Source organism: Hemibagrus wyckioides, linkage group LG28, assembly GCF_019097595.1.
Source record: "Hemibagrus wyckioides isolate EC202008001 linkage group LG28, SWU_Hwy_1.0, whole genome shotgun sequence".
Taxonomy (NCBI): domain Eukaryota; kingdom Metazoa; phylum Chordata; class Actinopteri; order Siluriformes; family Bagridae; genus Hemibagrus; species Hemibagrus wyckioides.
In genome coordinates, this window is record NC_080737.1 from 14,742,915 (window position 1) to 14,758,793 (window position 15,879).

The following is a 15,879-nucleotide window of genomic DNA, read 5'->3' on the forward strand; positions in this document are numbered from 1 at the left end:
TGGGAAAAACTGGCTGCTGCTCATTGGCCAAAACCTAATATGCAGTCAGTCTAACATCTTATTTCTCCACCTTGTTTTGCGCTGACTACTCATTTTTTTGCGCCATCCTCCTACAAATCCCTCAAAGAGTCTGAAACGTCTATAATTCATCTTTCAACATGCACAATGGTTAAATTTAGACTTGTACACCAAATTTATATACAATGTGCAAGATGTAGCATGCCACCTAATTATATCTGTACACCTTACCAGTACATCTGGCTCTACATGTCATATATTTTTTATATCAGGCTAACAATGACATGTACCACTGAACATTCTGTGCATTCTGTCCATTGTGCAGCTTGTCCAGTTATCTTGAGTGACAAACCTTCCTAAACTGCATGTGTTTGTGTGTGAGCATATTCTGACCTGTCCCTCTTCTTGGAGAGGAACCTTTGGTTTGACAGCCAGTATGAGGTCAGGGGTCACGTCGCTCAGCTCTCCGGGATTATCGTAGATATGCCTGTTCACCTTCAACCCAACGTTATCATACACATGCCTGAAACAGACAGACAAAATGAAACTTAGCCTTAGCGTCTATCCATCCGAGCAGAACATTATACATAAATCTAAAGTGACATTTTGTGACTGAAAGGTACTGCATGATTACGGTTGACAGGATGCTCTTAAGAAGCTGCGGTGTGAAAAAATGCAAAGCCGAACTGTTAGTAGTAGTATTTGTTGATGTATCCCAGCAGGATTGCTGTTAAATATCAAACAGCACAGGAACAGAAGGGCTGAGTGGATGAGTTGTGTAACACAATGACACATACACAACTTATACCGAAAACAACTCGGTGACGCAACGAGACCACTTCCTCTGCTTCTGGTGCTAAAATGAGCATCAGGAGTTCAAACTACTGTCATTCTATGAAGGACAAAGCTACGGTATGTGAAGGTGTAATCTGCTGGGCGTTAGAGAAGAACACTCGGCATCCTGTGTAGGATGGAATCCGTTTCCTTATGCTTTCTGCTGTTTATGGATGCCTTTGTTGTAGGTCACTGCAGCGCTGTTTTATTTCAGCTAAAAGAGCATTTCAGTTCTCACACTTTCCGAGCTTGTTCTTGGTACTGATGACGGTCTCAGAGAGCTCGTTTACATAAAAACGTTATGCAAGAAATGATTTTCTGTGACGATTAGAGGCCGGGAAATGAGTGAGTAAGTCACTGAACCATGACAGCATATCTCTGGATGTTAGTAATTAAATGTCGGTGAGGTTGCTACATTAAAAAACGTCCAAAAACAAAGAGAAAATTTTAGTAACTTACTAATGATAACAATGTGTAAAGTAAAATGATTTGCAATACATTTAAGTGAATGAGAATGTGTGTGTACCCATCACAGATGTCCTGACAGGGCAGGGTTCTCTCGAGTGAGTAGCTGCGTGTGAGAGAGGACGGAGTGATTTCCAGCGCCTGTGATGGAGGATTGTCTTGCAGCGATGTAGCTCTGAGAAGAGGCAAACTGGGTGGAGAGAGTAAGCCACTCATGCCTGGAGTTCTGCTCTCTTCTTCCTCCCTCATATCTGATTGGGTCACGCTGTCTGACTCCTCCCCTTCGCCCTGCTCCCGCTCCTCCTCCTGCTCTCTCTCTTCCTCTTCAACCTCATTCTCCTCTTCGTCTCGCTCGTCCAGGACCCAGGCCTCGCCTGAGTGGTCCTCGCCAGACTTGCTCTCTGCATCTTGGATGGACTTCTGATAGAGTTCAGAAAAGCTCCTACACACACACCCCCACACACACACACACACACACAGAACAAATAGGACGCATGACTACTAAAAAAAATGGACAAGCAAAGAGCATACACTGATTCAGGGCCTGAATTGTGTTTTCATCAGTTCAATAAAGCCAGTTTGAGGAGGTTTTGCTAAGACTAACAAAGACCACAGTCGCCTCAGGTATTCTTGCAGCCGGAACACTTATGTAACGCTAAATGTTGCTCCTTACATTTTTAACTTAGATTTTAATATAACACAAGAGTGTTGTTGAATAATCCGTTCTAATGATCACAGGTTGATATTTAAGCAATATCACACAAGCATTAGCGTTGTCATACTGTATATTAGCACAGGATATCGATCGCCGCCGGCTGACTCGCAGCTGTGATGATATTCATCGCATCAGCATGAGTGCTAGTGTGATGCCACATCTATACCGCTGTTCTTTAAACGATAAAATAACATTGATTCTGATCATCATTTTTATTCTGCCAATAAAAACAGTTCTAAAAGACGCCTCGGCTGGACAGAGTAATGCATATTGCCTGACTGAGATTATCATTTCAAATCAATTTCTGAAATTGCAATTCTAGCAATTGTAGTGGTCCAGTGGCAGGATCCTGCGCTCTCGTTGCCAGCGGCCCGGGTCTGATTCCCGGCCAGGGCGCTAGCTCAGTCACTGTAGACTTAACTCTCAGTGCCGGTCCCAAGCCCGGATTAAATGGGAGGGTTGTATCAGGGAGGGCATCCGGCGTAAAAACCTGTTCCGAATCGAAACGTGCGGACCAAATGATCCGCTGTGGCGACCCAGAACAGGGAGCAGCCGAAAGAACAACAACATTTCTGAAATGAACCAGTGCTCATACTTAACATCCAATCATCCGGCACTGTTGAATTCTCAATTCTGATTGGTCAGACAGTTTTCTACGATTAAAAAGCTCAGACAGCTGTAAGGTTTATGTTAACGCGCTCTTTCTAATATGTTAGCATTTCTCTAATAACTTGCACAAGTGCAGGCGACAACTTGAGACGTCTCCATTGTCAGTTCCTTTGCCAATCAGAGTAAACTCTCCAACACCAGAGGGTCTTTAACACAGAATGCTTTGCACTTCCTTAGCTCTCACTAACTTTGAGAGAAAGAGAAAAACAGCACCTAGTGGGCGAACTGTTTAAAATGTAAATATGTCATGAAATAAACATTAAACAAATGAATAAATCATACAAATGAATAAAACATACAACATGCCAGGCATGTGCCTTGTCCTTAATAAATAATAAATTAGCAGTAGCATGTTGTTGTGCTATTAAAGGGGGGGGAAAAACACACTGGGATGAGCTCTTGATGAAATAAAAATATATATATATTTTTTTAAATGTTGGCATGGTAACAGTAACCATGCTTTGCATCCCACCACGACATCATTGATTAGTTTTCTTTAACACAATGTCCCATCGTGGTTTGTTCGTTATGTAACATGAGCAGGGATTTTCGGGTTCGATCATCGAGAAAATAAACAGTCAGTGAAGGGTATCGAGGGAATTTCTGCAAATATGTTTAGCACATTAAAAATAATAATAACACCGGCATCATTTTTGGCAGGTGCTGTTCAAGGCTAAACGAGCCAATGCATTGTTTGAAATGGAGGAAGTTTGTGCCATTCTTCTGGCATTCAAAGAACAACAAAGGCTCCTTTTTTTATAGCGAGGATGCCTGATTTAGTGTTTCTGCATTTACTCCCCATAACGAGTCAGTTCTCGGAGATATATTAAGCTGTTTCTTTCACTGCTGGAAGTGTGTAGCTATTTTTATCCGCACTGTCACCATTTTGCCGGCTTCGTAATTTGCAAACTCTGCACCACAAGGGATACATTAGACCTGTCTATCTGCCCAACAACAGGAGAATTTCTCTGCAGTCTCTCTCTCTCTCTGTTTCTTTGTTTGGCTATGTGTGTGTGTGTACACGTGTGTGTGTGTGTGTGTTGTGAACTCTGGTAGCATCATTAGTAGAATTGATTGTTGGTTCTGCAGCTGGTGGAACAGCGATTCAAACACATCATTAACAACAAAATGAGATCTGACCCCTAGCTGTCCATCTTCCCTTCTTTCTCCATCTGTTCTCTTTTTTTCTTTCTTTACTCTCTATCCATCCTTTTTCTCTCGTCTCCGATTCTCGCTCCAGTCCCATAACTCACGTTCATCCCTCCGAAACGCTTGCATGCGCACTTCATTTCCAGGGTCTTCCACGTACACAATGCTATTTCTCTCTTTCTCGTCTGTTATCATTTGCAATCCGCTCTTTCAGCACAAAATGAATAGCCCTTCCACCCTTCCTCTGCTCGTCTTCTCCACCTATTCCCAAATCTGATCCTCTCCATCATTCACTTCTTCTTCTTCTTCTTCCACAGCACACACACTTTTTTTTTTCCCCCCAAAACTCTGACTCTCCATTTCTTACCTCAGGGTACCCCTTCCTCTCATCCATCATGTCTCTCTCCACAAAATCTACTTTCGCAGTGACATTCATCATGCCATCTCAGTCCCTCTATCATTCTCCCACTCCTTTTCTTTATGTCTTCTCGTCTCTGTTTTCTCCCCCGCGTAATACAGACTGCTTTCCCGTGTTACTTCATCCCTCATTTACGCTCTAGACGCACTCGCTCATTTGAGACCTCGGATACGGAATCGTTCATATTTCATTCTTTCCAGATCTTTTACATACTTGTTCCCATCCTCCTCGTGCATCTCTACATCCCACGCTCTCTTTTCTCTGGCACCGTTTGTCATTCACATCAATTCATTCAGAAACCACACTCTTACATATTCCTGTCTCTCTTCTCCGTCTGTCCCAACAACATTACCACACACCCTGTTCATAATAATCTGCATGTTTTTCTTTCTCTTTCACTAGTTCAAGATCATTTCACCATTTCAAAATCATTCTCTCTTCATCTCTCTCTCACCTGCGAGGCTTGCCGTCCTCGTCGGGTGGGATGACGGTGATGTGAATTTTGGGCGCCGTACGCAGCATCCTCGTTCTCTCGTCCTGGCTCAGGTGGACGAGCGTGTGTCCACAGAGTCTCACTATACGTGCGCTCAGCTGTAGGCCTCCGCTCTCGGCGTAACCGAAGCGCTGCAGATCCGTCACGAAGCCCTCTGCACTCATGATGAAGCCCGGCTGGCCCGTGTTGTCCCTCAGAGGGGTGACTTCAAGTGCCTCACATCCTCTTGTCACCAGCTAAAACATAATAATCACAATAATCTCATTAGAGGATCTGTCATCACATGCACACACCTACCGGACATGTTCTCCACCCACAGGATGAAAAATAAGACACCTTTCCCTTCCCTTCTTTTCCCTTGCTTTCCCTTCCCTTCTTTTCCATTCCTTTCCCTTCCCTTCCTTTCCCTTTATTTCTTTTCCTTTCCTATCCTTTCCTTTCCTGTAAGGCAACAACAAAATATATATTTAACCATTAATAATTCAGACTCAAAACAGAACCGGCCCTTTTATAATTACTGGCTCTTTTATCTCATGAAATATATTTTTTATATCTGCAGATAGATGAATGAAAGAATGAAAACATGAATGAATAAATTTGTTGTCATTAGTTTATAGTCAGATCATGTTAATATAGTTTATTTGATAATTTCTGATAAAATATACGTCATATATGGAAAACAATATGAGATTTTATATACTAAAAATTACAAAGTTCTTCATAAATCTAAAAATATAAACAAAGATAGAAACAAAGAAATCTGATGATGATGATGATGATGATATAATGGCGTTTGTTTTGCTTCTCCTTTCTTGCATGTAAAAGCAGACAGGAACTAAAGGTTCTGAGAACAGAAACTGGACAACCCACAGCATATGACTCAGTGGAAAACGTTACACATGTAATCATTAGGATTGTCATATCAGCACCTCGTATTTCATTTCCATTGATTTGTCAGCTCTAAAGAAAATAAATAAATCTCTTTTCTGCTTGCTTATGTGAATGCTCCGTTACAGTTCAGTCTTTAACCCAACCCAAGAAAAGATAACAGAAAATAAATGTTGCTTGAAACGATATGCCCAAGTCTAAAGACATCTAAGGAGTCATCAGCTTAGTAGCGGAGATGATTAATGAGCATCAATCCTCACCTCAAGCCTCTGCACCACCTCTTTAATATCCTCCGTCTGGCTCTCTGACACTGTAATCGAGACGGCCTCGCCCCTCTCGTAGAAAATATCCAGACAAGGCCCACCCTTGATGCTGGTCTTGGTTACTGCTTTCCACCCGATCACGTCACGGCACGAGCAGTTAAAGATGACCCGCTTGCTGCAGCGTTCGATCAGCACCACGAACTGGGTGGAGATGCCCAACAGACAGGCCAGTTTGTGCCCGTCGTCATCCTTGCTGGCGCAGACGGGCCATACCAGAGCGCCGGCACTGTGGAGCTCTGCTCCTTTAGCACCCTTCAGCTTGTCTTTGCGCTTGCCTCCCAGGGAAAGCAGGGGAAACTTGTTGGATGAGTCGATAGGCGTGGTGGTGACGTAGTTCTCTGCTAGGTCCTTTAGATATTCCTGACGCGTGCGTGTGGCCATCGACCGGAACTTCTCCGATTTCTCAGCTGCGTTTTCAGCGTTTATGGCCTTGGCGAGCAGGAAGTCACGGAAAGCTTGCGAGCGTGGAAAGCGAGCTCCTTTGGGGAAAAGTGGGCCAAAAAGAGGGATGTCCTTGGAGCGGGTAACAGCGACGCTACCAAACGCACAGAGAAAAACATACAGAGTGTGAATTTAACTTGGTAGAAATAAACGTTTAAAAGGTTTAAGTGACAATGGGTCAGTAGCTGACTCATTAATGACACTTTTGGCAGACACCACTGGCAATGATTAAGCAAAAGGTCTCTACTTTAACACAGCTGCAAGCGCTATAATGACAAGAGTATTCCTAATCTGCATTGACATAAGCCAAAACTTCCTGTATTTGGCCAGATGCTGTTTGTTGTGACAAATGAACGCACCCACACTAATGATCACTGACACAACAAGTGGTCTGACAAACAAAAACCTCCTTTCCGATGCAGGATGAATAACAACTATATTGACAATATTTATGTCACGCTATATATATATATATATATATATATATATATATATATATATATATATATATATATATATATAAACATAAATATATGCTGCTTTACCCAGCTTCTAACTGACAGACAAAATAATTGATGACAAAGCAGGCTGCTAAATTTGAATCAGATCGTCACATGATGCAGAAAACATACAATTACCTGAACTAAATGAAAAGGGACGCAGACTTGTTAAATCGACGTCTCACCAAGACAAGAACTTAGTCAATAGAAAGATTCTGCCTCATACATGTTTGAGGAAACAAAAAAGGAAGGCTGTTTCTATATAAAATATTTACACATTTGCTACATTAATTGTAAAAGTAATTGATATATTACTCCAATTAAATATTAGTTATCACCGTGAAATTAATTCACTGAAAGGAAATAACAGAATTTCATTTTTTTTACCCATCCTTCCTCCAAGGGTGCCGATAATTTTGAGCAGGCTGTATATCCGAGGCTAAAACCATCTGGGTAATTTCATTTGTTTGCCAATGTGTGCATTTTGTACTAATTAGTCTAAACCATACAAATAAATGAACTGAAATACCTCAGCGCCATTGTTTTTCATGAATCACTCTCTATGTTGGTTTTTCAGAATACTTCAGTTTAAAGTGTGTGACACTGCAGTCTGCTGTGAATGCATGTTATTGATTTGATCTTTCTCTCTCTCTCTCTCTCTCTCTCTTGTGAAGCCGGATGGTGTTATCTGATACTATCTTACCGATAGTAGGTGTTTTCCGTGCAGGGCTCGTGTACTTGGACGATTATGAACACGTGCTGGAAGTGAGAGCGGATGGTTTTGGGGGTGAACGGCATGGCCCCTGGCTCTTGGAAGACGATCGTCACAATATCGTTCCCTATGTGTCTTTTCCTCAATAGCTGCATGGAAAACAAAGACGGTTGTTAGTTAATACAGCACAGATGTTGACCTTAGAATACACGGGGTATATAATCCATCAGACATAACACTGTATTAAAGAAACTACCTCAGAAGGATTTGCAGTTATAAAAGGGTACAATCTCCATGTTTTTGATTTTTCAACTATTACCAACAGATCGGTCTGATGTTCTGTCGCCATATTCTGACCGGTCAGTGTCTGGCATCTCATCTGATTTTACTGCTAGCTTGTTTTCCCCCTCAATTTATTTACATGCAATCTCCCACGCACCACACGACTAGGTGAAGGCTAACACGAGCCTCTTCTGAGACACTCTCAGAGCAACCAGCCTTCATACAGAAGCACAAGATTGGCTAGTGTCTCTGTGATTGACAAGGGAGCGAGGGCAATTAAACCATTAAATCCACCCACCCACCCACTTATGTTGCTCAGTGAGCCGTTGATCTTAGAACTCGTAATGAGTTGTGGTCTCGGGTGGCAGTAACTTCTGGCCGAAAATGTGCGCAATGTTACAATGCTCGTCTAAAAGTGGACATGCTTTGAAAGGCGGCATGTTTTGACCGATACGTGAAATGAATTGTTTATGCTCGCATTATTTATATAACCAGCCTACACACCTGTGGGATGTGAGGTGCAAAGCCAAAGGATGGAAAAAAATAATATCCGTATTACCTCAAGTTTACTTTAAAGGACGAACATTCCTTATTGTCAGCGTTTAACCAGCTACAAATGGCTTCCCTGTGTTTAAATATAAGATTGTATAGGGATCTTGTTGTGTGTTTAGTAGAAACTCTGCTATTTGCGCTATAGTCTATGTTGTTCATCTGTTACGATGGTTCTCTTCATGGTAAAATCTCCGAGCGTGTGGTGTTTACCTGTTGTGTGTTGTTGGCTGTGTATGGGAGCATGGTGGAAACATGGAACATGATCTCGTAATCTTGATAGCGTGTGTATAGAGAGTGTGTCCCAGTGGAATCCGCTGTGAAAAACAGAAGGGGAGATTCCGTGAACGCGGACACATTTAGGATGATCCAAGCACAGCTCTAGTCTTCTTAGACAAAATGCTAATCGTATGCTGTTGACCACTGATGCTTACACATATGCACATCTGTACCTTATGTTATACATGACACAGAGGTGAGTGTATGTTTGCATTTTGTTTCTTTCTCACTCTTTGTGTCGAGCTGTGCTCTGTATTTCTCCCAGCCCTTCAGTCTCACTCGGTCTCCCAGCAGGTCCAGGAACTCGTCGAACGCCGGGCCGGCACTCTCGTTATTGTACATGTCTTCCTCTGTACTCTGTCCCGCTCGGCAATACATCACCCCTACCTTACGCTGGAAATTCAGCTACACACACACACGTATACAAGGATTAGCGGCTGGATTGCCTGTGAGTGTTAAATATTAATAACAATAACATTACACAGCAAATATGTTTAATAACATACTGTATGTACCCCTAGGGATGTGCAATAATACAAAGCAGGGAGCCATTTGGAATCCAGCCCATGTTTTTGTTTCATTTCATATTCCTCCTGATGTTATTACAAATTAGTGCAGACAGATATTTGGACAATGCCTGAGAAATCACCTGACCATTAAGTAAACTATGACGGTATAGCATGATAGGAAACTAATACATGACAGAAAATAATCCATGATGGACAGTTAACCATTTATCGAAATATTATATCTTATCAACAGTTGTTCCCTCAATATTTAATCTAACTTGCAGTCAATAAGACAAAGAAACCCTTGCTTAACATGTAATCAAGAAACCGATACACACAACCTGCTCTATCATGAAAACTTCCCTGTGGTGGAAAAGCTCTGATACTAAAGACTCCATACATGAATATTAAATAAACACCTCCTTATTTAACAATTACAGGTTTCCTTGTCAAATAACAGGAAATTTTAAAGCACATTATAAGCTATAGATTATGTAAATCATCCACCAGGCATAACATTATGACCACTGAGAGGTGACGTGAATAACACTGATGATCTCCTCATCATGGCACCTGTTAGTGGGTGGGATATATTAGGCAGCATTTTGTCGAACATTTTTCCTCAAAGTTGATGTGTTAGAAGCAGGAAAAATGGGCAAGCGTAAGGATTTGAGCCAGTTTGATTGTGATGGCTAGACCACTGGATCAGAGCATCTCCAAAACTGCAGCTCTTGTGGGGTGTTCCCGGTCTGCAGTGGTCAGTATCTATTCAAAGTGGTCCAAGGAAGGAACAGTGGTGAACCGGTGACAGGGTCAAGGGCCAAGGCTCATTGATGCACGTGGGGAGCGAAGGCTGACCCGTGTGATCCGATCCAACAGACGAGCTACTGTTGCTCAAATTGCTGAAGAAGTTAATGCTGGTTCTGATAGAAAGGTGTCAGAATACACAGTGCAGGACGGGTCAGGGCTGTTTTGGCAGCAAAACTGGGACCAACACAATATTAGGTAGGTAGACATAATGTTATGCCTGGTCAATGTATTACTATAAACCATCACTACTGACAGATCTGCAGGTTCACGTCGTAATAAATCACTGTATTAACACGGTTCGAATAATATTACGACTTGACATGCCTTTACAACATTGTAGATCATTTTCAACTCTAAAATTCTGCTTTTCAATGTCATTCAGCACCTGAGATTCTTTCAGAAGAATACCTTTTGATAACACTTAGCTGTTACTATCATGCATTAACACTATGCACCAAAGTTGCTGTAACATCAGATTAGCTTGGTTAACAGTTGTCGTTATTTGCCTAAGTTACGTCTACTACTTCCTACTCTCCTGCTTCCTCTGTTTCTTTCCTTGTTTCCCCTTTCTTATTTTACTTCATTACAGATTAGCTATCTATGACAGAATCAACCACACATACATTTAAACAAACTCACCCAAGTGAGCAATGCCCAGTTTAGGGGACTTCCTTAGATTTTAGCTAGAGTTTCACATCATATCATATCATATCATATCATATCATATCATATCATATCATATCATATCATATCATATCATATCATATCATATCATATCATATCATATCATATCATATCATATCATATCCCCTTTGCCTACCCTAGGTTTCTCTTCACACTGGAAATGCTGTTGGGCCAGCCTTCACACCCCACGTGCCTTGGCTGCCCATGACCCTGTCGCCGGTTCACCACTGTTCCTTCCTTGGACCACGTTTGATAGATACTGACCACTACAGACCGGGAACACCCCACAAGAGCTGCAGTTTTGGAGATGCTCTGATCCAGTCGTCTAGCCATCACAATTTGGCCCTTCATCAAACTCACTCAAATCCTTATGCTTGTCCATTTTTCCTGCTTCTAACAACTCTAAGGACAAAATGTTCCCTTGCTGCCTAATATATCCCACCCACTAACAGGTGCCATGATGAGGAGATCATCAGTGTTCTTCACTTCACCTGTCAGTGCTCATAATGTTATGCCTGATCGGTGTACTTACGATAACAATATTAACTTAAGCACATTAGCCAGAAGCGCCTATTAAGACCAGAGAAGCACTTATAAAGCTTAATAAAGCATCCACAGGTACATCTTGTGAGACCATAAAGTAAATGAACACTACATAAAGGTAACCACTGAACACATTATCAAAGGAAGAAAACAGTTGCAGCTATTTCCAGAGAACGTCCTAATGGCTAATGTAGATCGTCTCCGAAATGCTTTCGGGTCTCGACATGTTATATAGCATAAAGCTGTTTTGGTTTCACGCTGCAGTTAGGGTCTCTGGTCTGGGATTAGCGTTCTCACCCCTTGCTCATCCAGCTTCAGCAGCGTGTCACGAACTTTAGGAGATGTAGAGGCAAGCTTCAGACAATGAAAGTTGAGATCTGGGAGGATAAACTCAAGAAGTCTCTTGGGGGAAAGCCCTCTTGGGGTTGTGTGCCGTGCTGCAGATGGTACAGACTCTTCCAGGATGGAGCCACGAAGGGTCTTAAGCTACAGGTAAAAAAACAAAAAACAATCAGACACTTAGCTGGACGTTTTTATTACATTTCAACCAATAAAACTGTGTTTATTAAATAGCTCTATAAATACATCTGAGAAAGCATGTTCTATTAGTGCAACACAAAATAGTGTGGGTCATGTGACAGGGATTAAAATCACCTATGTGTGTGTGTGTGTGTGTGTTATGGTCTGGTAGACAAAAACAAACAGACTTTAAATGTGTGTGTGTGCACGTTTGGGTGTGGTCTGTGTGTGTGTGTGTGTGTGTGTGAGTGTGAGTGTTGGGGTGGGTGGTTAGGTGTGTGTGTGTGTTGGGGTGGGTGGCTATAGGTGTGTGTGTTTGTGTGTGTGTGTGTGTGTGTATTGGGGTGATGTGTGTGTGTGCTGGGGTGGTGTGTAGGTGTGTCTGTGTGTGAGCGTGTGTGCGTGTGTGTGTGTATTTGGGGTGGTGTGTAGGTGTGTCTGTATGTGTGTGAGCGTGTGTGCGTGTTGGGGTGGGTGGCTATAGGTGTGTGTGTGTTTGTGTGTGTGTGTGTGTATTGGGGTGGTGTGTGAGTGTGTGTGTGTGTGTGTGTGTGTTGGGGTGGTGTGTAGGTGTGTCTGTGTGTGAGCATCTGTTCGTATGTGTATTGGGGTGGTGTGCAGGTGTGTCTGTATGTGTGTGAGCGTGTGTGCATATTGGGGTGGGTGGGTAGGTGATTAGGTGTGTGTGTGCGTGTGCGTGTGTGTGTGTGTTGGGGTGGTGTGTAGGTGTGTCTATATGTGTGTGTGAGCGTGTTTGGGTTGATGTTTTGGTGCGTCTGTATGTGTGTGTGTGTATCAGTGTGTCTGTTGGGGTGGGTGGGTAGTTGTGTGTGTGTGTGTGTGTATGTGTGTGTGTATGAGTGTGTCTGTTGGGGTGGGTAGTTGTGTGTGTGAGTGTGTGTGTGTGTGTATCAGTGTGTCTGTTGGGGTGGGTGGGTAGTTGTGTGTGTGTGTTTGTGTGTGTGAGTGTGTGTGTGTGTGTATCAGTGTGTCTGTTGGGGTGGGTGGGTAGTTGTGTGTGTTTCTGTGTGTGAGTGTGTGTGTGTGTGTATCAGTGTGTCTGTTGGGGTGGGTGGGTAGTTGTGTGTGTGTGTGTTTGTGTGTGTGAGTGTGTGTATCAGTGTGTCTGTTGGGGTGGGTGGGTAGTTGTGTGTGTGTGTTTGTGTGTGTGAGTGTGTGTGTGTGTGTATCAGTGTGTCTGTTGGGGTGGGTGGGTAGTTGTGTGTGTGTGTGTTTGTGTGTGTGAGTGTGTGTGTGTGTATCAGTGTGTCTGTTGGGGTGGGTGGGTAGTTGTGTGTGTTTCTGTGTGTGAGTGTGTGTGTGTGTGTATCAGTGTGTCTGTTGGGGTGGGTGGGTAGTTGTGTGTGTTTCTGTGTGTGAGTGTGTGTGTGTGTGTATCAGTGTGTCTGTTGGGGTGGGTGGGTAGTTGTGTGTGTGTGTGTGTTTGTGTGTGTGAGTGTGTGTGTGTGTATCAGTGTGTCTGTTGGGGTGGGTGGGTAGTTGTGTGTGTTTCTGTGTGTGAGTGTGTGTGTGTGTGTATCAGTGTGTCTGTTGGGGTGGGTGGGTAGTTGTGTGTGTGTGTGTGAGTGTGTGTATCAGTGTGTCTGTTGGGGTGGGTGGGTAGTTGTGTGTGTGTGTGTCTGTGTGTCTGTGAGTGTGTCAGATATATGTACACGATGGGGAGGTGGTTGCGTTCCTGCCTTTATGTGTCAGACTGCTTAATAGGAGGGTAGAGAGCGATAAGATGAAAGAAGAAGCGCAGAAGAGAGACGTCTACAAGACATGATAGCACTGTGGAGTGATATGAGGCGAGACACAGAGAAAGAAGTAGAGATATAATACTTAATGCAGAGCAAAGAGACAGACAGAAGACTTCAGGATGAGAGGAGTCAACGGTGATAAATGGGGAGAAGGGAAGAGAGCGACAGGTAATAAAAAAGAGGGGAGAGATATACACCTACCAGGCATAACATTATGACTACCTGCCTAATATCGTGTTGGTCCCCCTTCTGCTGACCCGTCCTGCACTGTGTATTCTGACATCTTTCTATCAGAACCAGCATTAACTTCTTCAGCAATTTGAGCAACAGTAGCTCGTCTGCTGGATCGGATCACACGGGCCAGCCTTCGCTCCCCACTTGCAACAGTGAGCCTTGACCGTCCATGACCCTGTCACCATCAACTTTGAGGACAAAATGTTGACTTGCTGCCTAATATATCCCACCCACTAACAGGTGCCATCATGAGGAGATCATCAGAGTTATTCACTTCACCCGACAGTGGTCATAATGTTATGGCTGATCGGTGTATACAGAGATGCTGTGTTACAGATGATTAGGTGAGAGAGGTTTGGCAGATTAAGGAAGAAGAAGATAAAACACGACTGAGAGAAAGACTGAGACGGAAACACAATAAAATAAAGGGGAAGAAAAAACCCTTCAAATTCACTTTAGAAACTATTATATAAGTTCATGACTGACTAAAGGAAACAAGTTTCCTATGGAGAGAGCTCAATGCATAAAGAGCATGAATGTGTAGGTGTGTGGAGTATTAACTTTTTCACCTCTGTGGTCCTGAAGATGATCCTGTACATATGCTGAGCTCCACTAGAACCTTCTTTCTCCTCACGCCGGAAACTGATAGCCACCGGCCCCAGGCGCTCGTCCATGCCAAAGAAATTCTGGTGGTCTGTTGGAAAAAAACAGAAACATTGCATTGATCTTTATTCTTGTATAACATACATTCCCCATTGTTTGACATTTACATGTACACAACATCCATGCTGATATGGACGCTTTTCCAACATTTTGTGTTTTGAATTAAAATAATTTAATAATTTTTTTTTTAAATAAATAAATTACATAATGTAAATAAATAAATAAATAATTAATTTAATGTCGTGGTTAGTGGATAGGTGTGTGTGTGTGTTGGGATGGTGTGTAGGTGTGTTTTTATGTGTGTGTGTGTGTGTGTGCATGTTGGGGTGTGGTGGGTGGGTAGGTATGTGTGTGTGTGTGCTGGGGTGGGGTGGGTGGTTATAGAGGTGTGCGGGTGTGTTGGGGTGGGGTGGCGGGGTGGAGGTGTGTGTGTGTGTGTGTGGGGGTGAGTGGGGGGGGGGTGTGTGTGTATGTGGAGTTGGGGTGGGGTGGGGTGTGTGTGTGTGTGAGGGTGTGTGAGGGTGGGGTGGGGTGTGTGTGTGTGCGTGTGTGTGTGTGGAGTTGGGGTGGGGTGTGTGTGTGTGTGTGTGTGTGTGTCTGTGTGTGTGTTTGGGTTGGGTGGATAGGTGTGTGTGTGTGTTTAAAATTATTTATTTATTTATTTGAAATAAATTAAAATAAATAAATTAATTAATTAATTAATTAAAATAAATTTATAAAATAATTAATTTTATTCCATTTTAGTGTGGATGGGGAAACACAGATATCTGAAATCACTAACATTATTAGATAACAGATTTCCTTCTGTGGAAGTTTTACGGGGGAAGTTTAGAAAATATTATTTTATGGAAGATATGGTTTATTTAAAATAACATGTCAGCCATCTGAGAGCCAGAGAAAAGAGAGTAAAAATATTAGCCTTGAAAAGTAAAAATATTAGCCTTGAAAAGAAAAGCTTTATCATTTGTAGTCAGGGACTTATGTAAACAGTGAGCAGGAAATTGAGAAGAAAGAATGAAAGATTAGGAAGTTGAAAACAGTCAAAGATGCGCTGTGAACGATAAAAAACCTGTGACAGAGTTAGCTGCATCACAAAGTACAAACTGACGCAAGAATCGACGCAGACTTTAGCGCATGGTGTCCTACTTTCACCCTCACAGCATCCTCATTTTTGAGCCTTTGAGGCGAGTCGAAGCGTTTCAGCACGCAGACGACACACAGTTACTGAGAGGGGAAGTACAGAAAGGAAAACACACTTGCCACATGAAGGCTTGCACACATAAACACACACGTTTAAACTGTGTTCCCTCGTCAAACAATGTGACGTGGGAAGACAAACAGCACACACACACACACACACACACACGGTCTAAAAGGCACACTGATATTTACCCTTTTTACGCAATTACATTTTAATCATGA

General features: G+C 42.7%; 1 protein-coding gene across 7 annotated transcripts in view; it reads right to left on the reverse strand.

Moving 5' to 3' along the window:
• The window catches only part of zmp:0000001168 (signal-induced proliferation-associated 1-like protein 2), a 64,119-nt gene that overhangs the window by 12,101 nt on the left and 36,139 nt on the right, over positions 1 to 15,879 (reverse strand). For all 7 annotated transcript variants that reach the window (XR_009203939.1, XR_009203938.1, XM_058383455.1 and 4 more), the window contains exons 3-11: positions 14,364 to 14,488; positions 11,579 to 11,767; positions 8,966 to 9,140; positions 8,670 to 8,773; positions 7,617 to 7,774; positions 5,910 to 6,507; positions 4,723 to 4,997; positions 1,379 to 1,759; positions 412 to 541 (exon numbers count right to left, since the gene is read on the reverse strand). Coding sequence is in view for 5 of the 7 variants with exons in the window: in XM_058383455.1 (XP_058239438.1) it covers positions 412 to 541; positions 1,379 to 1,759; positions 4,723 to 4,997; positions 5,910 to 6,507; positions 7,617 to 7,774; positions 8,670 to 8,773; positions 8,966 to 9,140; positions 11,579 to 11,767; positions 14,364 to 14,488 (2,135 nt within the window). In the remaining 2 variants the exon portion in view is untranslated. The remainder of the gene's footprint in view (positions 1 to 411; positions 542 to 1,378; positions 1,760 to 4,722; positions 4,998 to 5,909; positions 6,508 to 7,616; positions 7,775 to 8,669; positions 8,774 to 8,965; positions 9,141 to 11,578; positions 11,768 to 14,363; positions 14,489 to 15,879) is intronic.